Raw genomic sequence first — 27,231 nt, 5'->3', positions numbered from 1 at the left:
CTAAACAGCACCTGGCTTAAGGAACAGAATATTACTTGCATCTCAGAAAGCCTCTATTTGCTTTATGGTGGCATTTTTTACTTCTTTTTGGAGGGGAAAGAAATTCTCATCAATATTTGACATTTCTATAGGGGTACTTGACTGGCTTACTCAGAAGAGCATGTGACTCTTGATCTTGGAGTGGTGAGTTTGAGCCCCACGTTAGGGGTAGAGATTACTTAAATAAATTAAAAAAAAAAACCTTGACATTTCTATAAGTGTTTCAAAGTTTCTAAATATGTATGAGGTTATAGACATCTCTACTTATTTTTGTCATGTATCTAATTAAGAAAGATTTAGCACTTTATATTCCTTGGAAAAGCATTAAGTGATTTTGTAAATCTGGTTTTTAAAAAATCTTCATTAGTATATTTTTTGAGAGAGAGAGAGAGAGCAGGGGAGAGGCAGAGAAAGGGGGAGAGAGAGAATCCCAAGCAGGCTCCACACTGTCAGGGCAGAAGCCCGATGTGGGGCTCAAACTCACGAACAGTGAGATCATGACCTGAGCCAAAATCAAAAGTCAGATGATTAACTGACTGAGCCACCCAGGCACCTGATTTTGTAAATCTTAAACCTGTGTATTTGGAAAGATGCTGTCAAAAAGTCAAGAGTGTTTGATGTTAATTTTTATAAAAACCACCGTCACTTTCTGTGCCTACAAAAAATTTCATATTGCAGAAACAAAGTTCAGTGTAAGGTGGTGAAAATCTTATGTGATAAATTTATATTTCAATTTAATCAGTAAAACAGAATGAGTGAAGTAGAACACTAGATTACTTGGTTTTATATGTTTTCTTAATCACTTTTCTAAGTAGACTTAGTTAAGAGATACACTGTTGATTTTAAATCTGTTGTTTGAGTACTGTTTGCTTGTTGTACTTTGTTTTTGTAAACATGTTGTAATACTCATGTCCTTGGCGACAGCCTCTAGCGCACTCTGGGGAGGTAATATTGTTCTGAAGTTGATTATGGTTTTTTAACCTCAGGCAACATGAATCAGTTTTGAAAATCCAGTAATTCCAGTTTTGTTACATATAGATCAATCCCTCTCCCCCCATAAGTTGATAAACCTGAAGGAAGCCGTTTCCAATGCTGGAGAGAGCAGAGGAAGTGTGACCTAGCATATAATGCACAAAACCCTGGAACAATCTCTACAGGGATGTGGAAACCAAAATATTCAAGCAGGCTTTGTGAATTGTGCAGGGCAGTTAGGACACAGCAAAATGAGAATTCTTCATAATCCAATGTGATGGAGTCATCTGTCTAAGCATCTACCAAAAAGACTATGGAGGTGGCATATTGCAATGGTAGGACAGGCATCTTTAGAGCTCCTGTCTGTGTGCCTACGTTTGGACAAAGAAGGAAATCAAATCTGGGGATGAGTCCAAGCAGAGGAGACAGGGTGGGCATCTAAGTTCAGTCTGATGAGAAGGCAAAGCTTTCTTCATTTCTTAAACATTTGTAAGATAATATTTCGTACATATAAGAGTAGATCAATGTGTAGCTTAAATAAAAAGAATAAGACAAACATACCTCTGTACCTCCACCCAACTTAACACGTAGCACATTTATTGATGCTTATCTATCAAGCCCCTGTCTGTTCTCCATGAGTACATCACCCCTTTTCCTTGGCAGAAGTAACCACTCTGATTTTGGCTTTTCATTCCCTTTTCTTTTCTCTTCCTAGTTTTGCCATATATACATTCCTAAACAATATATCATTTAGTTGGAATGTTTATACATGGAGTCAAACTGACTTCATCATTCTTTAATTTGTTCTTTTAAATCAGCATTATACTTGTGAGCATTTTATTTTTTTATTTTTTTTTAATGTTTATTTGTTTTTGAGAGAGAGAGACAGACAGAACACAAGCATGGGAGGGGCAGAGAGAGAGGGAGACACAGAATCCAAAACAGTCTGCAGGCTCTGAGCTGTTAGCACAGAGCCCAACGTGGGGCTTGAACCCACAAACTGTGCGATCATGACCTGAGCCAAAGTCGGATGCCTTAACCGACTGAGCCACCCAGGCGCCTTGCTTGTGAGCATTTTAATTGTTGAATAATCTCCTATTGTGTGAAGATACATATTTCTATTTATTTATCCATTCTGTTGATGGACATCTGGGTGGTTTCCAGTTTTGGGCTGCCATGGACATTCTTGTTCTTATGTCCTATTGCACACAAGCAAGAATTCCTCTAGGATATATTCTTTGGAATGGAATTTTCAGGTCATGGAATTCAACTTTACTAGGAAGTACTCATTACTCTCTGCTTAGTTCAAAAGGGCCAGATTTAATAAATAAAAATACAGCATGCTCAGTTTGATTTGAATTTCACATGAACAACCAATACTTTTTTAATGTTAGTATGGTCCATGAAAAAATTATATTTCATCTGGCAACCCTAACAAGGTCAGTAAACTTTACCGAATCACAAACATTGGCCAATGAAACATGGTGGAATATTTGGTCCTTTTTCCCTCTGCCAGAGCAGCCAACCCAGTTGTTAGCTCAGGGGGCTCAAATGCTTGCTAACCAACTATATGGGTAACTAATTGGCTCAATCAATGTGCATACGGCATCAACTCAATGCCAGGCAGGTGCTAGATGCTGGGACTATAACTGTAAACATGAAAGACAAGGTCCTTGTCCTCTCTAGGCTTTTAGCCAAGGTGGGGAAACAGAGAACAGTAAAGAAATGATGTATGCACTATGGGAGCAGCGGTATGCTGGTGAGGAAGCCCTGATTTGTAGCCTTTGATGCCTTTGGGGTTGTAAATACTCTTACCATGGCTGACTTCAAGCTACCAGTGTGACATCACTGAACTCTGAGTTGGGGAGAGATGTACCCAATCTGTTCTCTGGGCAATATGAACGGGCTCCGACACCACACTGTATGGGGAATACTCAGGGCACTTTTTCCATTCTGTAGGCTCTTTTCTGGTTGGTTTGGGGAAAAGGAACTTGGGCATTAAGTATTTCCTCAACTTCGGAAGGAATCAAATAATAAATATAAAATGCATTTATTATATCTATAGTCTTGTCTGCTTTGTAACTATTTTTACTATGGCATATACAGAGTCTAATAAATGTAGTTCTAAATTATGATTAGTATATAGATGGGAGCTAAGATATCCCCTTTGGTATATGACCTATCAGGAGACCCTCCTGCATTGCTCTCTCACTTGTATCCTGGCTAATCCTCATCATTCATTTATCCCATAAATGTTGACAGAGTGTCTGTGCCAGGCACTGTACTAAAGCTTTGAGTCTGGCTTCATGGAGCACTCAATTCACAGAAAGAACACTTTCCCCAGCTCATCCTGATTCTTTCTAGGCAGGTTTACTGCCTTCTCACTTATTCAGTTCACTCCTGTGTTCTCATGCTGGCTTTCCCTCTGGGCATATTTTCCCAAGGAAGCTTGCCAAAACTCCCCTTTCAATGATCCTTTCTTGCTTTTCCAGAGATTTCTCCATCCCCAGAGTGGCAGGTGTTCCTTTCTGTCCAAATCTGGACTCTCCTGACTTTTCTGTACCTTTTCCTATTGTGTAAATTGTCACTCTAGCCATCCTATCTATCTCTATCAAATAATTTTTGAATGCCTCTGTACTAGCTGATGTGCAAGATGCAGGGGAGCCTCTACTCACCCTCTACGTTTTCATTATCATAATCATTTTATAAAACCATCTATTTGTATAATTTTTATGCTTTACTTAAAAAAATAAAATGATTTATTGTACCAAATTTGGAAATCATAAAGGAGAAAGAATAATTATCTAATGTCACAATCTGAGGCTAGCAATTAGGAACTATTTGGAGTGCACCCTTGCAGTCATTTGTTATGCATACTTACAAACTGGAATCATACCCACCTTTTCACTTACTACAGTGTGAAAATGTTATCATCTTTTTCAGTATTCTTTCAAAATCTGATTTTAAATGATGACATGATATTCCATTTTCAGGCTATGCCACGGTTTATTTAGTTAACTCTACTGCTGGCAGCAGCCTCTTTACAAGTTAGCGTTGATGATCTTTAATGTAAACTACAGGAATGCAGGAATCAATCATTTTATTGTCCTTCCTAGGCAGCACTTGTAACAACATATCTACATTGAATTATGTATATGCTGTGATCCTCTATTTACCATTTAAAATAAAAGGAGCAGGTCAGCATAAAATGTAACCTAGGTTGGTATAAAGATAACTGGAAGCTGTGGAGAAGGTTGGAAGATAACCCACCATCAAATCTCTTTGGTTGGGTTGTGTTTACTACAGGAGAGGAGCTAAGCTCTGTAAGAAGTCTTGGCATTGGTAGGAGATTTAGAGACCACCTAGTGGTGCTAACCTTTTTCACAGGTGAGGAAATTAAATCAAGAGGGATTGTTATCTGCTGAGACTAATACCCAAGTATCTTGACTTCCTCTGTCCTATTCTCTTTTCATCATACTCAGCTGACTAAGCTTACTTTTTTTTTTTTTTTTTTTGAGAGAGAGAGAGAGAGAGAGAGAGAGCAAGCATGAGCTGGGGGGGAGAGGGAGGGGAAGAGGAAGAGAGAGAATCTTAAGCAGCCTCCACACCTAGTGCAGAGCCCCATGTGGGGCTCAATCTCACGATCCTGTCATCATGACTTAAGCCAAAATCAAGAGTCAGGCACTTACCCGACTGAGTCACCCTAGTGCCCCAAGCTTACTCTTAAAATACAGAAAGAGCATATATTTACCTACATGTCCTTACAGGAACTCTGTTTCCCCCTTAGAGTGCATGTACTTTGGTATAAAAGTCTAATAATGGTAAGGTCCTAGATACATATCCAAGAAAAAGGAAAACATATGTCCACACAGACTTCTACACAAACCAATGATCATAGTAGCATTATTTGTAATGGTCTCAATGTGGAAACAATCCCAATGTTCATTAACAGGTTAATGGATAAACAGGGTTCTATTCATACCATGGGCTACTCTGGCCCATTAATTATTAAGTGCAACAATGTAGAGCAAACTCAATTATGTTGAGAAAAAGAAGCTGGATGAGTACAAACTATATGATTCCATTTATCCAAAATTGTGGAAAATGCAAACTAAGTGACAGCAGATCTGTGGTGACTTGGGGATGCAGTTGGGAGTACAAAAGGAGTATCAAAGGTAGAGGAAACTTTGGAGACTGATGGATATATTCATTATCTTGATTATAGAAATGGTTTCACGGTTGTATACACATCAAAACCTATACTGTATACTTTAAATATGTGCAGTTTATTGTACATCAGCTATACTTCAAAAAGTTGTTTAATTTGTGAGATCCACCTCTTAAGTCTGAAATGCAGAACATGACTAAGAACTCACTGAAGAATCTGAAATATAAGAAAACTAAAATTACTTCTGGTGATAACTGACAACCAAGGCTCTATTCTAGTATGATAGTTTATCTGAACATAACATTACTATGAGAAATGCAAAGTCATAAAAATAAAAAATAGAAATGACATTTTTGTCCCCCTGGTAATCATACCATTTCCTCATGCCTGTACAGTTGCTCTATATCATAATCTTTTTAGTGTTCTAGTCAATTTGGTTTCTTAAAGGGAGCAATAACCTTGTTGTTTTTCCTGAGCTATTACACAGCTACTTTATGTACAAGATGCCCAATCCGTGGTGTGTCTTCTGTGTGTGTGGGTGTGAAGGTATGGAGAAGGCTACACTGTATCTATACGTTTTGGCAAATGCTGTAACTTGCTTTGTGATTTTCTAGCCGTAACTCAGCGGCGGCATGAAAACAAGTTGGAACTTTCTAGAAACCATACTCTCCTACAAGATGAACACTGGATAGTTTCCCTAAATATGTGAATTCATTAATCAAGTTTTTTTCTATCCAGATTATCCACTTACTGTCTTAAAACAAAGACCTGTACACCACACATAGAGTGCACAACACCGGTAAAGATTCTTTTTAGAAAACATTCATAAAGTTTTATTTTCGCCCTCCCCCGCCCCCAACTTATTTTCGTAGCTCTTCTATTCGGTAATCACTACAATTCTGCAGACGGGGAGACGCACGCAGGTTTTTTCGCACACTACAAAGGGGAAAGAAGCAACTCTTAACTTTTCAGTTCCATTTTGAGAAATGATCACATCGAACTCCTGAGAAGGACAGCCCAGCGAGAGCAGAAGCATTTCTCCCCAGGCTGGGTGTGGGTCGGGAGCCAGGCGCGCTTCCGCGGGAGGGAGGGGGAGTCAGGTGGCAACGGAGCGGCAGCCAGTGCCGGCGGGGGAGCGTGCGGGGTGCGCCTCCCTCCGGCCGGCGCGGGGAGGCCGCCCCCGCGCTCTCGAGTCAGCCGGCCCGGGGCTCCCGCGCCGCGCTGAGATCCGCGGGTGCGCCAGGGGCGCCCGGCACCCGCGTCTCCTCCCTCACGCGCTCGCTCCCTCTCCACCCCCCCCCGCCCCCAACCCCTGGCAGGTCCCTCCCCCATGCCTGCTCCCGCGGCCGCCGCCGCCGCCGCCGCTACCGGAGGCACAGGAGCCTCGCGATAGTGTTTGCACAGGCGGCGCGTGACGCCGCCGCCGCCTGTAACTGATGCAGAGGTTACCCCGCCGCCTCAGCCGCCACCCACCGCCCGCCGCCGCCGCCACCCAGGCGACGCCGGGGGCCGACGCACTGCAGAGGTGCCGGCAGGTTCCGCTCGCGGAAGTCTCCTCGGCCGGCGCAGCCCGCGCTCCGCCTGCACTCCGCCGGGCGCCCCCTCGACGCCTCCGCCGCCGCGCTCCTTCCCTCCGCCTCTTCCCCGGCGCGCCCGCCTGCTCCCTCGCTTCTCCCCCTTTTCCTCCTCCCCGTCCCCTCTCCTCCCCTCACCTCTTCCTTTCCTACCTCCCCCCTTCTCGGTTTCCTCCCCCATCCCCTTGACTCTCCCCTCCCTGCCCTCGCTCCCTCGCTCGCCCTCAGCGCGGCCCCCGCCATGACGGAGGCGGGTGCCGGTGCCGTTGCCGCCGCTGCCGTCGCAGGGGGGGAGTCGGGTTCCCAGAAAGTAGCTTGATGAGTGTCCAAAGTAGCAGTGGAAGTTTGGAGGGGCCGCCATCTTGGTCCCAGCTCTCCACGTCTCCAACCCCGGGCTCGGCGGCGGCGGCCAGGTCCCTGCTGAATCACACGCCGCCATCCGGGAGGCCCAGGGAAGGTAAGCGCCGTCGCGCCCGCGCCCGCTCGCGGGCCTCGTCTCTCGCGCCGCGGCCCCCGCGCCCCCCGGGTCTCCTCCGCCGACCCCGGGGTGGGGGATGGTGACGAGGTGGACGCGAGGCCGCCCGGCTCCGGGGAGGTAGTGCTTTGGCTGTGGGTGGTGGTTCGCGGGTGGCGGCGGAGACGGACGAGGGGGTGCGCGCTGGAGGGGACGGGGCGAGGCGCGCAGACTCGCATGGGGTTCCTAAGAGCCCGTGCTGCTAGGGTGGGAAGCCTCCCCCCGGACGCCAGCCCCTTTCTGCTCCATTTGCTAGTACACTCAGTACTCTTAACCTCCTGGCCTCCGGTCTCTGGTGGGTTTTCCCTCCCGTTGAAGCATTCATCCTCGAGCCCCCTCCCCTTCCCTCGCGCACTCCTCCCATAGAGGCGGTCCCCGCTCTGCGAGCTTTGCAGCCCGGGACCTGGAGGATGCCCCTCGCTAGCAGGGTCCCTGCCCTTTGGGGGAGAGTCGCTTAAATTATCAGAGCCGACTTTGATCCCCTGCCTGGCCCCTTAGAGCAATTTAAACGGCAGACTGACTCGTGGGCAGGCTTTTGAAACCACCCTCTCCAGATGGTTGCAACTTTCTCTCCTTCGCCATCACCCACTGCGTGTTGGTGCGTTATCTCTCTTGTGCAAGTAGGCTACTGTTCCCTGACAGGGTCGTGGGTTTTGTGGGAAATATCGGCGTAAAGGTTACTGCAAACACGCACCAAATCGGTTACAATTGTTTTCTAAGTTTTCTGGTTTCTTGCATGCAAGTGTGCTGCCACCAGATGTAGCAGTTACACAGCTAGTAAAGACACAGGAGTGCTTTTGACCAAGATTTCAACTTGCTGTATTTAACTTTAAGTATACGACATAAAATGAAATTTGGAAGAAGAGGCATTTATGGGGGAGGAAGAAATGCGCATGGAATCACGTTTAACGCTCTTTTGTCTGGGAAAACGTTTAGCGGTATTCATCAGCAGTTGGTAAATGGGTTGTTCACTCCCAGTTGTGTCACACAAGGAGACTGTAACCACATTTTCAATAAATGTCTGGAAGTCCAATAGTCTTGTGAATCCTTAAAGGAAACCAGGAGCTTTGGTTTATGTAGGTATTGGTGGGGTTAATTTATTTTGAAAATATCTGTCAATATTTACTACCCAGCCTTGACAATTGTTAATCAAGTGTTTTGTGCCCTGAATCTAGTGGTTCAGGCATAGCATTCTTTGTCATCTTGTTCCTGTGAGCATGTGTGAAAGTGACAATAGGCTCAAAGATTGGCATGAATTTGCTCCAGAAAATTCATGGAAAGGTTTGATTTATGGCATCCATTAAGCATGCTGAGTACATTGAGAGACATTTTCCCCTTTTCCATCTTACCCCCAACACTGAGTTCTGATTATTAGAAGATAAAAGTTTATTTATTGACTAATTCAAATTTAGTGCATCTGGCGATTTTTCTTTTTGCACTTGAAAATTTGTAAATGAATGTTCCAAATTCTATTTTGTAAATAGAGCAGTTGGTGCTTTTAGTATGCTTTTATTTTTATCTGTAGTTTCATTAAGATACTTAATGATAGTGTTATCAGTAATAGTGTAATGAGTGATAGTAAATGATGGTCTTGGGAAAGACCGTCTTTTTAAAAGGCTATACCTTTTCATCATTCATTTCTCAAGTATGTATTGAGCCATTTCACTGAGCCAAGACGTAGTGTTGAATTGTTCATCTGTAACATCAGTTATCAGTATTAGTAATTTAGGGGCTACAAAGTCTAGATTGTGAGTTTCTGAGGTTACTTTAACTCTAGTTAAAAAACTTCTATGTCATTCTGCAATTTTCCTGATGTTTGAAAATCCTGAGGGGTTAGAATAATTTAGCTTGAGCTTCCAAATAACTAGAATTCTTTGTAGCAGTTTGGATTACAGTAGGCTTTTATGTAAACCAAATTAGTGAATCTTTTGTTTATTAATAAAATAACAAGACATGCTTTTGTGAACATTTATATTTCATCAAGTACTTCTGTGGCCACAGTGGTATATTTCTTTTTGACCAACCAGCATGTAAGTTAAAACTGTGTTAGTTTTCTCTAGGGTTCTATGTATTTATTCTGAAGCTATTGTCTTTCGGATATCATTAATGCTAATAGGAATTGCATATATGAAACCTTAGACATAATGATGGAGGCATTTACTTTTGAGTGAGATTCCAGTGTTCATTTTAACAAGTGTTTAACATCTTTTGTGGATATACACGTTAGTATATTGTATAAGTTGATGTAAGTTGAGGGAGTTTTGGACTTAGGGTGACTGTTAGTAAGAACCGTTAATATTAGTAGAACTTAAATATATGCATCTGGGGCACCTGGGTGGCTCAGTCGGTTAAGTGGCTGACTTCGGTTCACATCATGACCTCACGGTTTGTGGGTTCGAGCCCCACGTAAGGCTCTTGCTGTCAGCACAGAGCCTGCTTGGGATCCTCTGTCTCCCTCCCTCTCTGCCCCTCCCCTGTTCTTGCTCTCTCTCTTTCTCTGTCTCTAAAAAGTAAACATTTAAAAAAGAAAAGGATGTATGGATCAAGGTGAAAACAAACTTTGTTTCTGAAGAATTGAAGCAATTTCATGCAACATAATAGAAAAATTTAAACTCAAAAGATACATGGATGTATGTGTACAAAGTTACGTGAGGAACTCCTTCATGGAGTTCAAAAACATGGGCTGTTTTTGAAGATGGGTCAGAACTGTAAAAAATTGATTATTTTGAAGTTTTGATATATTTGAAACCAAAAATTTAATATTATACTGTGATTATTTTCAATGCTCTATATTTTGGCTTTCTTCTTTCCTTTTTCACTCTATTCTCATATTAATATAGTTTTACTTGATTACAAATAAAATACACCTTTAAATATTATAAGAATTAGGGATTTGTTGGAATTTAGTAATTTGTGTGATAGAGGATAGACCACTTCTATTCCTAAGAGTCCCAAGGCTTTTCCTTTATCAGTCTTGAAGTTCCCTGAGAGGTGTCAGCAGTTTTCACTCTGGATTTCATGTTGGATCTTATAAACCTGTGGTCTCTATTCCATTTTTTAAAAGTTTATTGATGTATTTTGAGAGAGAGAGAATGAGCTGGGGAGGGGTGGGGGTAGGAGGACAGGGAATCCGAAGCAGGCTCTGTGCTGACAGCAAAGAGTCCAGTGCGGGGCTCGAACTCATGAACCGTGAGATCATGACCTGAGCCAAAGTCAGAGGCTTAATTGACTGAGCCACCCAGGTGCCCCAATCTTTATCCCATTTTATCTTCTAATAATCCTGTGGTTAAGGAAATGAGAAGAAATTAAGTGCATTTTCAAATAAAGGTTAGTTTTGCTTTACTGAGGCCTAGGAACCTAGTGTCATATTGGCTAGAAGAACAGATGGAGTTTTTCTTGCCTATCAGTACATGGGTACTTTTGAATAAGTTATTGCTAAGAATCAAATGATTATACAGAAGACTTGGATTTTCTTTCTGTTCCATCTTACTAGATATGAATAATTTGCTTTATTTTTATGTAAACAGTGAAAGTAGTTTGGTTAAAAAGATAATACCACAGTGTAATTAAACTGTTGCTCATTTTATTTTCATATTTACAGACTGCATCCCTTAGAAAGAAGAATTAAAGTATTTGACTCTGGATGATTAATACCTGTAGGGAGATGTTAAAAATAAAGGTGTACCAGATGGCCATTTAATTGCTTATAGTCACTAGCTGGAGGACAGGGTTGTATGTTTAAGGGTTTTAGCTTAGGAATAGATATGTAGTTGGTGCCTTCTTTACAGAGGCACATTTATGAATTAGAGGAGAGAGAAAAGAGAGCATCCCAGGATAGTTAGAGGTCTGGGAATCTGCCCTTGGGAAATACTTTCTTTGGTTTCAGGAACCCTTTGCTGTCTTAAAAATTACTGAGAACTCTAAGGAGATTTTATGTGGGATATGCCTATCAATATTTACTGTTTTAGAAACAATTTCAAAAGTACTAACTTATCTAAAAATAGTAAACTGATTACTTGGTAACGTTTTTAAATGAAGAAAAAGTATTGTAAAACAAAAACTTGAGTGAGAGTGGTGGCATTGTTTCATAGTTTTACATCACTTTAATTTCTGGCTTATTAGGAGACAGCTGCATTTTGGTTCTGCTTTCAGTCTGTTATGATTTATTTTGATTGAGGTATTGTGAAGAAAATCCAGCTTCATATAGATAGGTAATTAGAAAAGATGATGTATTTTAATAGTCTTTTTAAAGAAATTGTGTTTATTCTTCTTTGATATTACACCAAAATTTGACAAGTGGCAGGTTTTTTTAAAACGTTACTTCAGTATGGAAGTACACCGTATTTCCGAAATGTCTCCAGAACCCACAAGAAATCTGTGGACTATACATTTATAGCCCAAAGAAGAGACCACTGAAATGGTGGGAAGCATGATAGCTGTCTTGTATTTCAAAAATGTAAATAGCAGAGTAGATTCATTCTGCTATTCTAGAATGTAGACCAGCAGGTGAAAGTTAGGCATAGATTGAATTCAGTATAATTTTTTGGCAAGGATGTTAGTAAGAACTGTATAGCAGCTAGACTTGTCCAACAGTGGAAAAAACTGCTCTTGGAAGTATTTAGCAATAAGAATTTAAAGCAGTCTACAGGGACATTTTTGGGCGAGGCAGAGATAAATTCTGTTGATTCTTATTTTGAGTGCTATTGGATTAAGTGACTTCAGGTCCCATCCAATTTAAAAATATAAACATTCTGTGATTCTTTGAAAATCACTTAATTCTATAGTTACACTGTACTTATATGTGTGTGAATGATTTGAATATTCTCTTCAGTCACTGGTATGAAACTCTTGTTGACTTTATTTTGTGTTTTTATTGTGCTTTTCCTCTGAGTATTTTCTTGTATTTTCTGGAATCAACGCTATTAGTCTTCCTGAAATCTTGCTAAATTCCCTGTGAAATATAATAAGCTTTGAGGGCATTTTAGGGAATCAGATGCTGCTTATGATACAGTTTAGTAGAGTTTGTAATATATTCAGGCACAGAATTTTAGAATACTGTGGGGGCTGATTTTCAATTTTGAAAGAGAAACTCTCACCGGTCTTTATAGTCTTATTTGTAATTGTTTATGTGATTTCAGAAGGAATATGCTTAATCTGTTCTAATGGTTTTAAAGCTAGAGAGTCTGAAAAGAAGATACATGAAAGAAAAGTGTTGAAATTGATTACTCTTGAATTTAAAAATGCCTATTAAATATAACCAGGACATAAAGTAAAATGAAGAATTTTAATTCTCCTCGTATTCAGAGAATTATGCATGTAATACTTACCATTACCTGTAACAATTCATATTTTAATTTTATAAGGAACATAATCTCTTTTATGAGTTGGATTGAAAAGTTAGATTTTAGGGAACTTAAGCATAAATTCCCATAACTTCGTTGAAGTTCAGCTGAAGTGTAGTAAGTGACACACAGCTCGAGACTTCATGAACTTGCTGCAGTTGGATTTAGAGCTGTTTTTATAGAAGAGCCATAGGAATAAATCGTTTAGTTTCATAAAATGCTTCATGCTTGTTAATCATTTCCAAAAATCTAAGAAAAATTTAGAAGAATAGTGTTACGAAGTAAGAGAAGCAGTATGGTACAGATGAGAAAGTACATTGACCGTAATTGAAATCCAAGTGTAGTCCCTGCTTTGCCGTTAACTAGCTGTGTAACCTTGGGCAAGTTGCTTATCTCTCTGCTTCAGTTTCATAAAATGAGAATTGTAGAGCTGAAAGGGACCTTGGAAGCAATTGAGTCCAAACCTCTCATTTTACAGATGAGGAAACTTAGATAATTTACCCAGGCTTTTATTGTGAGAGACCTGGGACCAAAATTCACTCTTCTGACTTTCAACTTAGTGCTTTTTCCATTATACTTTGTGGCTTCTTTTCATCTGTAAAATGAGGGGGTTTGGATTCGAGGCTCTCAGAGGTCTTGACCAGCTCAAAAATATTACTCTTTTGACATTTGTCCTAATATAACTTATTGGAGGAAAGTTTGGTAGCTTTTATTTATTGGTGAAAGAGATGTTTCTTGAAGAAGCAGTGTGACTTTTTCAAGGTTATGTTTGGGTTTGTTAAGGGAAGATATCACCTTCATTATTATGGAAAAAATTTTCAAGTTTATGAGCTTGGTAAGTAGTGTGCTGAGTGATCTTGTTTTTAATGATCTACTTTCTAAAACACTGTTATGAATATATTAAAAACAATGTTAGTTACATAAATAACAGTGTGGTACTCTGAAGTGAAGTAGCTAGGTTCTGGAGTGTTTCCCCCCTGAGTTAGGATTGTCATTATTTAACAGCACGTCCGTTGTGCTGCCTTTTATCACAGTTTTATTTGTGTTGCCTGCTAGATGGAGAGGTCTTGAATTCAGAGATTGTGTTTTGTTCATTTCTGTATTCTTAGTGCATACCAGGATGTCCTCTGTATTGGCACCCAACACAAAGTTTTGTTGAAAGACTGTTAAGTCTTCTTAAAAATTGAGTGATTATGTATCTTAAGGTGCACATATTTTCAGACCCAGGAAGATGCTTATGTTAGTAATTCTTAGGTTATATTTTAGAGAGTGATATTGTGGATAACACCAACAATAATAGCCACAATTTATTGTTTGCATATATTCATTTAATTCTCGTAACTTTGTGAGGTGTACCCAACTTTCATTCTCATTTTACAGATGAGGAAACTGAAGCACAAGAGAAGTGAAGAAACTTGTGTGATGCAGCAGTGAATGCTAGGGCTGAAATTTGAGCAAAGTCTGCATTTTAATGTAGTGTCTACATTTTAGGTAACATATCACGAGGATATGTTACCTAAGATACAGAAATTTGGTTTTGGTTACTTTCTTAGTTATTTTTCCTTCACAGATTTTAATTTACTAATCTTTTAGGCCCATTCAGTTTACCTATAAACTTGTGTTACTTTTTTTTTTTTTTGCATGAGTTTTTTTTTAATGTTTTATTTATTTTTGAAAAAAAAGATAGAGTGTGAGTGGGGGAGGGGCAGAGAGAGAGAGAGAGAGAGAGAGAGAGAGAGAGAGAATCTGAAGCAGGCTCCAGGCTCTGAGCTGTCAGCACAGAGCCCGAAGCGGGGCTCAGACTCACAAACCGCGAGATCATGACCTGAGCTGAAGTTGGACGCTCAACCAACTGAGCCACCCAGTGCCCCTTTGCATGAGTTTTTATACATGTATGAAGATAAGATTAAAAAATGACACATATAATAAATCCCAAACCAAACAACCCAATTTAGAAAGTTATGCCAGCTGTGCAAATCTTACATTTCGTTTTTTCAGATATGTTTAGTTCTTTCATGGGAAATGTTAGAGGTACACTAGTGAAAAACCTTATTTTTATGTTTAATAATCTAAATTGGAATGCCATTTATCTTCCCATTTGGCCTCATAAGCCCACCACAGCCGTAATAAATAAACATTAGGGTTGGAACAAAGAATTTCCTACTGAGTACAGGAGGCTTTATAACCTGGTACATAAGGTTCTGAACAAAGTTGAGGTGCTTTGAGGCTTGAAGCAAGAGGCTTGAAGCTATGGCTTGTCTATAAGAAGCATTTTTTAAAGTGTTTAGTTTTAATTACTTTATTGCTTACAAAAAAAAAATCTCTTGATAATATGTATTATTTAGTAAATCTAACGAGAGACAGAGAATTTGACTAGGTTAATAGGAATTCAAAGCATGATGAGGAAAGACAGAGCTGATCCAGTGGGTAGGTTATGAAGCTTAAATCTTTTTTTTTTTTTTTTTTTTTTAACTTTTAAAGTTTCTTTTTTGGGGGGAGAGGGGAGGGACAGAGAAAGAGGGAGAAAGAGTATCCCATACAGGCTCCATGCCCTCAGCGTAGAGCCTGATACAGGGCTTGAGCTCACAAACTGGGTGATCATGACATGAGCCGAAATCGAGTTGGATGCTTAACCACTGAGCAGCCCAGGCGCCCTGAAACTTAAATCTTCTCCTGTGGCTTCATTATTAGTTCTGAAATGTTGGGACTGCCAAGAAGACAAGTTATACCCATATTTAAGCAAAAATGTGTATATTCTACAAAGATGCATTACAAAGCCAAATATGAGTGACTTCTGGGATAACATTTGTTCTTCTTCACTGGTCACACTCCTAACTTTGTGCCTTCCTTGGAAACTGATTCAGCTGGAGGTAATGACAAACTTTTTCTAGATTTAAATTCTTGAGCTTTATTGTTAATAGTATCGCTAGTTTTGTTAAATGTGATACATTGTGTGATTTTATGATTGACACTTGACACTGTGTATGTGCTTCCCATCTGATGATAAAATATTGTGACATTTGTGAAGGTCATAGGGATTTGTATGAGGCCAGTCAGATTCCTCCTGTCTCTCATAAGATCTGAGGCATGTTCCACTTTTTTTTCTCTTTGGATAAATAGTGTGTTTGCCTCTTTAAAAATACAGTTTTTCCTTTTTTCTGTGCACACGTTTTTAAAAATATGGTAATTATATGATTTAGTCAACTTAGTATGTTACTTGTTTTACTTATGTATCTTACTTATTTTTTAATGTTTATTTTTTGAGAGAGACACACAGAGTTCGAGCAGAGGAGAGGCAGAGAGAGAGGGAGACACAGAATCTGAAGCAGGCTCCAGGCTCTGAGCTCTCAGCACAGAGCCCCATGCAGGGCTTGAATGCACTAACCATGAGATCATGACCTGCACGGAAGTCAGATGCTTAACCGACTGAGCCACCCAGGCGCCCCTCATTTATTTAAAATATTCATATACTTATAATGGTAGGCCCTATTCTAGGTACTTTGTAAATAGTAACTCATTTACTTGTAACAATCATACGAAGTAAGTTCTGTTATATCCCTGTTTTACAGATGAGAAAATTGAGGCCCAGAGAGGTTAAGTAACTTACTGAAGAACGCATAGAGAACATGTAGCAGAGCCAGGACTCAGACTAGGCTCCTGAGTGCATGCTCTTACAGTTACCCTATTTTGTCAACAGTATTCCATTGGATGAATGTACTATAATTTACTAACTTAAGCATTCTTCTTTAGGTAGTGTTTTAGTCATGGTTCTGTTGCTTACCTGTGATAAAAACTTAACATATGCCTTGGTAAATTAAACAAAAGAAATGTATTGGTTTATGTAACTGGGAATTGTATGTGTGGAAGAGGCTGGAATGGCTTTGGAAATAGCTTAGATTCAAGATTTCACATAATGGCATTGAGTCTCTGTTTCCATTTCTGGATTCTTGTAGCCTCTTTTTGGAACTTCGAGACACATACCTTTTAGAGTAGCAACCACAATTGAAAGATAGCTTCCCTTTCCTGATGTCCACATGTCAGTCAGTTTTGGGTTGCTTTTTTTTTTTTTTTTTTTTTTTTTTAATTTTAGAGAGGGAGATTGCGAGAGTGGGGGTGAGGGGCAGAAGGAGAGAGGGAGAGAATCTTAAGCAGGCTCCATGCTCAGTGCAGAGCCTGACATGGGGCTTGATCCCATGACCCTGGGATCATGACCTGAGCTGAAATCAAGAGTTGAATGCTCAACCAACGGAGCCATCCCTACACCCGTGATGCTGATGTTTCTAATTGTCAGTTTCTTAACCAGTCACTGGGACCTGGGAGATGAAGTTCTGCAAGGTAACTAGCTGCTGTGGGTAGGGTGAGTTGGGGAACCCACAGAAAATCATGATTGATAATCCCCTTAAGATCACACAGATTAGTTGAGTGGTAGTTTTCCTGAGAAAGGGATTATGGTGAACAAAAACAACTACGGTAGTTATTTAGGTTATTTTTTTCTTTTTATTTATTTTTAATTTAAATTTTATTGTTTTGGCTATTATGTAGTGGTATAATGAATAAAAGCTTTTTTTTTTTTTTTTTCTTAAAGACAGTTTTCAGTGGAATTGTCAGGGCAAAAAATATGACAATTTTAGGACTTTTGATGAGTGTTGTCAAATATTGTATGAAGGATTGTACTGAGTTCATGTATCTGCAGTGCATGAGATGGGCATGTATTTTTGAAGCAGATGAGGTTCAACTCATCCTATGAAGTACTGGGCTTAAATATTATTAACACAGTGCTTTGCGCTTAATTGAAAGGTTGCAAACCTGACAAGGAACATGTATCTAATCGAGTTTGTCAAATGCTTTATTATATTTTTTCTGGGCATCTCTTACTCTATTTAAAAACTTTTTGTTTTATACTTTTAAACATTTTAATAAACTTTTATGCTATTATACAGTAAAAAACCTAAGGCTAGTAAGTGGCAGTATCCTGCAAGCTCTTGGCTCCTACTCCTCTTTCTGTCTAGTGTCTCCTATTTCTTTGACCTCGTTGACAGCATTGTCCTTAGTTTTTGGATATTGATACCATATGTAAAAAGCATTATGATGTAGTAAGTTAGTGTAACATAAGTAATAGTTATAAGCATGCAATTGTCAGACCTGGGTTCCCGTTTGAATTTTGTCACTTAAACTGTGGTTACTTAACCTCTCAGTGCCTCACCTATAGATTTTCTTGATTGTAGGTTGGGATACTAGTGGTAAGTACTTCACAAGGTTGTGAGAATTAAATGAGAAATTCGTGGCACATTAAGCAGTCATATGTTAAATATTACTATTATATATAGATCTAATGATGCGTTAGAACTTAATTTTTTTCTTTATTCAAATGGCAAGAATGGGGTGTCTGAGTGGCTCAGTCGGTTTAGCGTCCAACTCTTGCTTTTGACTCAGGTCATGATCTCACAGTTGTTGGCTCAAGCCCCACATCCAGCTCTGCTCTGACAGCACGGAGCCTTCTTGGGATTCTCTCTCTCCCTCTCTCTCTCTCTCTGCCCCTTCCCTGCTTGTGCTCTCTCTCCCTCTCCCTCAAGATAAATAAGTAAACTTAAAAATATATATAAATGGCAAGAATAAGAAACAAGTACTATCTGGATAGAGGTCCCTTGTTGCTGGAGCACATTTAATTCACATGGATTGTCTCCCTGGGCTGTTGAAGAATTCTAGTAAAGTTGTGTCTGACAGAGGCAGATTTCGAACGTTGTTCAAAATTGCTACTTTCATTATTTTAGTTCTTGTAATTTTCTGTGGCTTGAGAATTGATCAAATTTATGAGACATGTTTATAACATTTAAGCAAGCATCAAGCAGTATATATTTGGATTAGCAGTGTTTATGATTCATCTTGTTTTTCATATTGCTTTCGATATGCAGAAATATACTTGAAAGCACTGCATTGAAAATTGTAAAAGTGCCTTGTATTGTTTTTTTTCATGTGTTCTTATGTGTATACCAAGGAGATTGCTTTATGTGCAGTAGGTGCTTAACAATGTGCGTTTATTGGTGGGTATGTAGGCAGTGTAGTCCAGGGGTTAGGATTGTGGGATACTATAGATAGACCTGGATTTATATCCATTCTCTGTCACTTCTGAGCTGTGTGACCTTGGTTAAGTTACTTGCTGCTGCTGCTGTTAGTGTTTGTGTATGTATGTTCATGCAGTGGTCAATTTTTTCTTTTGAGGTGAAAGGCAAGGATAAAAAAACCAGCTCATATTAGAGAGTCATTGAAAACTAATGTTTAGGTTACATTCCCTCATCTCTACGTGTTCTTGTATTGTAGGTTTCATAATTATACTTTAATTATATTAAATGTATAATATAATTAAATAAATATATTTAATGTATACTAACATAACTTAGTTGATACATACACCAAAACTTAATCATAATTGTTATTTCACTGTATAATATTTGACATTTATTATGCATACAATAATATTTCTTCCTTTGAATTGCTTCTTTAGTGTATATTTGAAGGATTTGGTTTATTGCGTAGAAGGAGACAAATATTAAGCGTCATATATTTTATTGTGTATTATTATTTCTTCCCAGTGGGATAACTAGGATTTTAAAGTCTGTTATTGCTTCTCAGCTATGAATCAATTGTCATAGCTTTAGAGTTTTATAGAAACCTTATTGGTGTAGTTTGTTTATTTACTCAGCAAGTATTTTTGGACCTAGAGCCTAGTACTGGGAAAACAAAGATACATAATAGAGTCCCTGCCTCTTAGGAGCTTGGTCACAATCTGATGGGGAAGACTATAATTCATAACATGTAATTCGTGCTTTTACAAAATATACTTTTAAAAAAACACGCTGTGGATCAAGTAAAACAGTCTCTGTGTTACTAGGTTTCAACTTACGATATAAAAAGAAGAACTGTGATGTAGTTGCCGCATATACTATATCAAGGTATTTGTCATTTGGTTGCTAGAAAAAAAACTTAAGCAAATAAGATTTCCTATTAGAAGGATATACAGCTGGGTATATCTTAGAACGCAGACCTCAGGGGGACTGAAATAGAAACTGGACATTCAGGAATCAAGGCAGCACTATTCTCCTGTGGATCATAGAGCAACCCTTTGCAGCTGTGAAGGAAAGTTCTCTAAGAAAGAAAAGTAGCAAGTGAGGGAATTGTATTTCTATCATAGAGGTATGAACAAAGTGCTCCCTAGAGAAGGGAATTACAGTTATGTCTTGATTGCTAGTGAGAGTGAACTTAATATTTTTCAAAATTTTCTTAATCTTTATTTATTTTTGAGAGAGAGAGAGAGAGAGAGAGAGAGACAGAGACAGCATGAGTGGGAGAGGGGCAGAGAGAGAGGAGGCAAGGGAGACATAGAATCTGAAGCAGGTTCCAGGCTCTGAGCTGTCAGCACAGAGCCCATTGTGGGGCTCCAACTCATGAACTTCAAGATCATGACCTGAGCTGAAGTCAGACGCTTAACCGACTGAGCCACCCAGGCGCCCCTTGAACTTAGTATTTGTATCAAGAGCCCATTGCTGATCTTTCTTGATATCTTTTATCTTAGGCATTAGAATATATGGTAGTGATGTCAGTCCTTGTTATATTTGATGGGACCATTTTCTCCATGTTTTTCTTTCTATATATTTGTAAATTTTCCATTATATAAAGTTGTATACTTTTATTAAATTCAACACAAGTATTTTCTTGTGATATTGCCCTTTAAAGTTCAAGTACTCTAATTTTGCTGTGATGCAGCTGATTTTTTAAATTTTGTATATTGCTTTATCTTATTGAAGCATAAGACATATAGAAAATGCCCACAAATATATTTTAGCTTAGTGAATTATTATAAACCATGATCTGTGTAACTACTGCTACTCAGTCAACAGAACATTCAGGGGCGCCTGGGTGGCTCAGACATCAGACTTTAGCTCAGGTCATGATCTCGTCGTTCATGAGTTCTAGTCCTGCATCGGGCTCTGTGCTGACAGCTCAGAGCCTGGAGACTGCTTCGGATTTTGTGTTTCTTCCTCTCCCTCTGCCCCTCCCCCACTAGTGTTCTGTCTCTCTCTCTCTCTCTGTCAAAAATAAATAAAAACATTAAAAAAAAAAAAGAAACAGAACATTCAGAAGCCCTCTTCCTTCTCCCATCAGTCACTACCTTCTCTCTTCTTCCCACAGAAATCACTATTCTGACTTGGTTATGCCTGTTTTGAGCTTTATATAGATAGATTCACACAGTATATACATTGTTTTTTGATATCCATGTTAATTCCTGTAACTGTAGTTCATTTTCATTGCTCTGTAATGTTACTTTGTGTGCCTGTATCACAGTTTATATAATCTGTTGATGGATGTTTAGATTGTTTCCACTTCTTGACTATTACTAATAATGCTGTATGAACATGTTTATACCTGTCTCTGCGTGTACTATTAATATCTATTGAGTATATACCTAACAGTAAATTACTGGCTTATAGGATATTTATTTGCCTTTAGTAGATCCTACTGGTTTCCCAAAGTGGCTGTAACAATTTATACTCCCATGAGCAATTTATGAGAATTCCTATTGTTCCACGTCTTATTAGTATTATTTATTTTTGCTAATCTGATGGGTGTGAGGTAGTTTTATGGTTCTAATTTTCATTTCCTTGATGAGCTAACCATTTTTGCATAAGTTTATTGGCTTTTGGGTGTCTAACATATGTTAAGTGTTCAAATCTTTTGGTCAGTTTTCCTTTGTGGTGTTTGTCTTACAAAAAACAATAATGTATTTAAAGGAATTCTTTTTATATTTTGGATAAGTATTCTTTTCTTTTATTATTACTTCCCCTTTTCTGTGGCCTGCTCTTTCCCTCCGTTATGGTATTTAAGAAGTATCTCAAGTTCATAAAAATGTTTTCCTGTATTTTCTTGCTTTTAATATAGGCATTTACAGCTGTAAATTTCCCTTTAAGCACTCAGTTAGCTATCAGTTCATCATTAAGTTTTGTTATTTTTTTTAATGTTTTTTTTTTTTTTTTTTTTTTTTTTTTTTGAGAGAGAGTGAGAGCAGGGGAGGGGCAGAGAGACAGGGAGACACAGAATCTGAAGCAGGCTCCAGGCTCCAAGCTGTCAGCACACAGCCCGACACAGGGCTTGAACTCATGAATCAAGAGACCATGACCTGAGCTGAAGTCAGAAGTTTAACCGAGTGAGCCATCCAGGCACCCTTGTTATGTTTTTGCTTTTACTCATCTCAAGTGTTGTCTAATTTTCCTTTTGATTTCTTATTTTGACCTGTTGCTGATTTAGGAGTATGTTAATTTTCACATATTTGTGGATTTCCCAAATTTCTTTCTGTAATTAATTTATTTGTGGTTGGAGAATATACTTTGATTTTAGCCCTGTTCAGTTTGTTGATACTTGTTTTATGGCCTTGCATGTGGTCTGTCCTGGAGAATGTTGATGTGTGCATTAGGAGAATATGTGTTCTGTTGTTGGAGCATCCTCTACATGCCTGTTAGGTCTTGTTGGTTTATAGTATTTAAGCTTTCTCTTTCTTCTTAATTTCTGTCTAGTTCTACTATTGAAAATGGAGTATTAAAGTCTTCTAACTATTGTAGGATTGTCTGTTTCTTCCTTTGATTCTGCCAGTTTTGCTTCATGTATTTTGAAGCTCTGCTATATGGTACAGACATATTTATAATTTTTATCTCCTGATGGTTTGACCCTTTAATTGTTATAAAATGTTCCTCTTCACCTCTAGAAATGTTTTAAACGCTGTCTGATAGTAATATAACTACTCCAGTTTTTTAATCGTTGCTATTTGCATCGTGTCTTTCCATCCACTTACTTTCAGCCTATTTGTGTCTGTGAATCTAAAGTGTGACAGCATTTAGTCGGATCTTGTCCTTTTTTAATCCAGTCTTAGAGTCTTTGCCTCTTTTTTTTTTTTTTTTTTTACATTTATTTATTTATTTTTGAGAGACAGAGGGAGACAAAGCACAAGTGGGAGAGGGGCAGAGAGAGAAGGAGACCCAGAATCCGAAGCAGGCTCCATGCTCTGAGCTGTCAGCACAGAGCCCGACGCAGGGCTCATACCCACAAACCGCGAGATCATGACCTGAGCCAAAGTCGGATGCTCAACTGACTGAGCCACCCAGGCGCCCCCAGTCTTTGCCTCTTGATAATGATATTGGTACGATTGGATTTACATCTGCCATTTTGCTTTTTGTTTTCTGTAGGTCTCTTTTTGTCTTTCTGTGCCTTCTTTACTGCATTCTTTTGCATTATTTTCTAGTGTAACATTTTAATTCCTTTAATGATTTTTAAATTTTTTTTGAGTTATTTTCTTAGTGATTGCTTGAGGGTATACATTACACAACTTGTCAAAATCTACTTCAGATTTATAATTCTGGTGATATATAGGAGCTTTATTTCTATTTAGTTCTACTCCATCCTTTTCTTTAAATCACATTGCTATGTTACAAACTAAAAAACGCCTTATTATAATTATTTCATATAACTTCTGTCTTTTAAAGAAACTGATAAGAAAGGAAAACATGTACATATAATAGTTTTTTACTAACTTTCTTATTTATCATTTCAGTTCTCTTCATTTCTTTCTGTAGATTTGGTTTACTATCTAATGTCATTTCCTTACTCCAATAAAGTTTGTCTCCACCTGCCTCCTTTATGCTATTATTAGCAGATGTCCCATTTCTAAATGTTTTAGGCCTAATGACAGAATTATATGCATGTTGTATGTGGTTACTTTTTTAAGTTGGTTAAGAGAATTAAGGGGAAATATGCAATTATGCTGCCTTTGCTGACACTCAGGTTCTCTCATGTAGACTCAGATTATGTTATGGTGTAGCCAGAAGAACTGATTCTTTTGCCAGCTCCAATCAGCTCTTCAGCCCCTCTAGTGGATTTTTCATTTTAGTTACTGTACATTTCAACTCTAGAATTTTAATTTAATTATTTTGTATTCATTGGCATTCTCTTCTATTTGAAGAGATACTGTCATAATAACCTTTCTTTAATTCTTTAAACACGATTTTCATGGTTTCTTTTAGTTCTTTGAACATATTTATAATAGCTGCTTTGAACTCTGCGGAATCCAACATCTGGACCCTCTCAAAGGCATGTGCATAGTCTTCTTGACCACCAGAGATGACTGTGGTTTTGACCCTGTTCTTTTTGTCTTTCCCTGATTTTCCATTAAGCATTTGGCTGGTCTGCTTCTACTGCCATCACACTCAGCTGTCAGCCTCCATTAATTGCTAGCTGATTGCTCTGTTGCTTTCATCAACTTCCCGGAGCATAAATTGCTCCACAGTCTGATTGCATTAAGTCAGGTTTCTACAGAAGCTTAAGGGTTGCCAGTCTTTGAGACTTGTGCTTGCTTTGGGAGGTAACTGCATTTCTCACAGTTTGCATCATTCTCACGGTTAAACTTCTAGATGGTCTAGTAGCTTTGCTTGTTGCTACTTCTGTCATGGAACTACAATCCTCTTTTTAGTTGTTTACCTCCAGAATCTTCATAGTTTTGGAAAATTCCCTTAGGAATGAACTTCCCTATGATCTGCCAAATAAAGTCTGTTTCCTTAGGTGGAGAACAGAGCTCTCAGTTCTTACAGCCTGTTTTTTCCTCCTGGGAAGAATCTCTGCCTTGCTTCAGTGGAGTTAGGGATAGAGAAAAGAGATAACTTCTCTTAAACTGACACCCAGCTGTAGGAGTAGGGCCCTGGATGAGGATGGTAATCAGTATTCTCAGCTTGCTCCTCCTGGCAAAGAAGTTTTGCTTATGAGTGAGCAATTGTGACAGTATTTTTGGAGTAGAGCTTCTGCTGTATTAGTGGGAATTGGTTGGGAAGAGGGACCCATTAATTTTCTCATCCATGCCTGCCTGACATAGTTTCTGCAACATGGAGCTGGGGGTGGGGGTGGGGTGGGTGGTGGGAGATGCCAGCATCCTTCTCCTCCAGGGTGAAATTATACTCCTGGACCGGGGTAGCGGAGCTCATGCAGAACCCATCTGGTATAGTTGTGACGTGTGAATGGGAGTGACTTGTGGCTCAGATGAGGTGCTGTTCTCATCTTAGTTTGGTATATTTTCTTGAATTTGTGTTTCTCCATTTGCTGTATGCCCTTAGGACAATCTCCAGAAACATTAAATGGTTGGTTGGTTGGTGTAAAAACAAAAAAACAAAACAGGTTAAAAAAAAAGTTTCACCAGTTAAATGGTTGTTTCACTGGAGGGATGGGAGGGATAGTCTACTGAGCTTCTTATGCCACTATTCCTAAAGTTGTCCCACTCTGCAATATTGTCTTTCAGAAACTTCGTTGTTATGCTTTTCTTTCTGTTTCTTTTTTATTGTTTTGTTAATGTTTGTTTATTTTTGAAGGAGAGAGAGGGAGAAACAGAGCGGGAGCTGGGGAGGGGTGGGAGCTGGGGAGGGGTGGGCAGAGAGAGAGGGAGACACAACCTGAAGCAGGCTCTGGGCTCTGAGCTGTCAGCACAGAACGCGATGCAGGCTTGAACTCAAGATGAGCTGTGAGGTCCTGACCTGAGCCGAAGTCGAATGCTTAACTGACTGAACCATGAACCACCCTGGCACCCCTGTTATGCTTTTCATATGCTTTTCTTTCTGAAGTTGGCTTTTTCTGTGTGGTGTGATGTAGTAGTAAGTGTCATTTCCATATGGCTGTCCTGATATCCGTTTACTGAAACGGACTCTTCTTTCCCACTGTTTTGCAGTGCCCCCTTTTTTTTTATGAATCAAGTGTTTGTACCCAGGAACATGTCTGTTTCTCAGCCGTGCATTCTGTATCATTTGTCTATTCTTGTGCCAATGAAGTTTAGGGGTGATGGTGGGGTTTGTAGCTGACGGCCAAGAAAGAATTCTTGAAGACGTCTTTGGTGCAAAAAGGAGATTTTACTAAAGCATGGGGACAAGACCTGTGGGCAGAAAGAGCTGCACTTTAAGTGTGGGGGTGACCATTTTATGGAGTTGGAGGAGAGAGAGTTCCTGAAGGGATTATCATATGCTGAAGAGTCACGAAGTATTGGAGGCCTAGCTGCTGTCAAGCTAAGGTTGTTTTTCCCTCTGGCAAAGCATTAACATGAAGACCATAGGGAGTCCTGGACTTTCTCAGCTGTTGATGAGGTTGCCTTTTTCTGGTAAACGGGTGGAGACTCTTTACCAGTTTAACCATTTGTTTTTTGTCCTTTCTTGTTTTTGGGTAGCCTGGAGTGTCCAAAGAATATCACACATATCCCACCTGGGGTGTGTGTGTGTGTGCTAGTTCGTATTTTGCCCTCAGCCTGCCTTATGCTCCCTCATCAATACCGTTTTAATTACCAGCTTGATATCCAGTAAATATAATTACCTTGATATCCATTAAAACAAACTATCCCGCCTTTTGATAAGTGGAATTCTAAAGATGTTCTCCCAAGATTTCTTTTCTCCAGTTATTCAATTCAATACTAATCTACAGTAGTGCTCTGAAGGGTTTTGCAGGTGTAATTAACGTTATTGGCAACAAACCTTAAAATAGTGAGATTACCTTGGATTATTTTGGTGGGACCAGTTTAACCACTCAGGCTCCTTAAATACAAAAGAGGCTGAAGGGAAGAAGGCAGAAGAGAGATGGGGCATCAAGAGAGATCAGAGGAATTTGGCTCAGAAACATGAAAAGGACTTGGCCTGCTGTTGCTGCCTTGAAAAGAGGGCCATGAGGCACAGAATATTCTTGTATATAGAATAGCTTGTATTCTAGAAGCTCTCGCTTGACCGACAGGAAGGAAATGGAGACCTTTGTCCTATAATTGCTTGGAACTGAATTTTGCCAGCATCTTAAATGAACCTGGAAATAGATTCTCTCTCCTAGAGTGTCTAGACAGAGACATAGCTTATCTGATACCTTGATTTCATCCTTGTGAGAGTCTAAGCAGAGAACCCCCTGAGCCATGCTGTGCTGAGAGTCTTGACCCACAGAAACTGGAGATAATACATGTGTTTTTTCAAGCTGCTAAGTTTATGGTAACTTGTTAGAACAGTAATAGAAAATTAATACACATTCTATTGATTTTCTGTTGATTTTCTTCAAGATTGCCTTGGCTGTTTCTGAATACATTCTACAAACCAAACCAAAACCAATCTATGAGGGTTTGAGATTGTGCTGGATCTGTTGATTTTATCTTTACAATAATGTTTTATCTTTACAATAATGTTCCAGTCCATGTAGATAGTATAAATTCATCATTTCAGTATTTTTATACTTTTCTGTGTAATGATCTTGCATAATTTTATTACACTTCGTGGTGTTTTATTTTTATCTTCTGATATTGTAAATAGTATCTTTTTTTTAAATTTTTTAAATTTTTTTTATTAGGCTCCATGCCCAGTGTGGAGCCCAGTGCAGGGCTTTAGATCAAGACCTGAGCTGAGATCAAGAGTTGGACGTTTGGGGCACCTGGGTGGCTTAGTGGGTTAAGCATCAGACTCTTGATTTCAGCTCAGGTCATGATCTCATGGTTGTGAGAGCTCAGTGTTGTGCTCTGCGCTGGGCATGGAGCCTGCTTGCTATTCTCTCTCTCTCCCTCTCTCTCCCTCCCTCTCCCTCCCT

The 27,231-nt window shown here is 39.3% G+C and overlaps 1 protein-coding gene across 1 annotated transcript in view; it reads left to right on the top strand.

The window, feature by feature from the left end:
- The first annotated feature begins 6,950 nt into the window (after positions 1 to 6,950).
- The window catches only part of TLK1 (tousled like kinase 1), a 147,657-nt gene continuing 127,376 nt past the window's right edge, over positions 6,951 to 27,231 (top strand). Inside the window, exon 1 of the mRNA XM_030323582.1 lies at positions 6,951 to 7,210. Within this exon, the coding sequence (XP_030179442.1) occupies positions 7,072 to 7,210 (139 nt within the window). The 5' untranslated portion in view covers positions 6,951 to 7,071. The remainder of the gene's footprint in view (positions 7,211 to 27,231) is intronic.

This window comes from Lynx canadensis, chromosome C1 (assembly GCF_007474595.2).
Source record: "Lynx canadensis isolate LIC74 chromosome C1, mLynCan4.pri.v2, whole genome shotgun sequence".
Taxonomy (NCBI): Eukaryota; Metazoa; Chordata; class Mammalia; order Carnivora; family Felidae; genus Lynx; species Lynx canadensis.
Note: the sequence above shows the minus strand (reverse complement) of the source record. Positions and strands in the feature narration are given on the sequence as shown.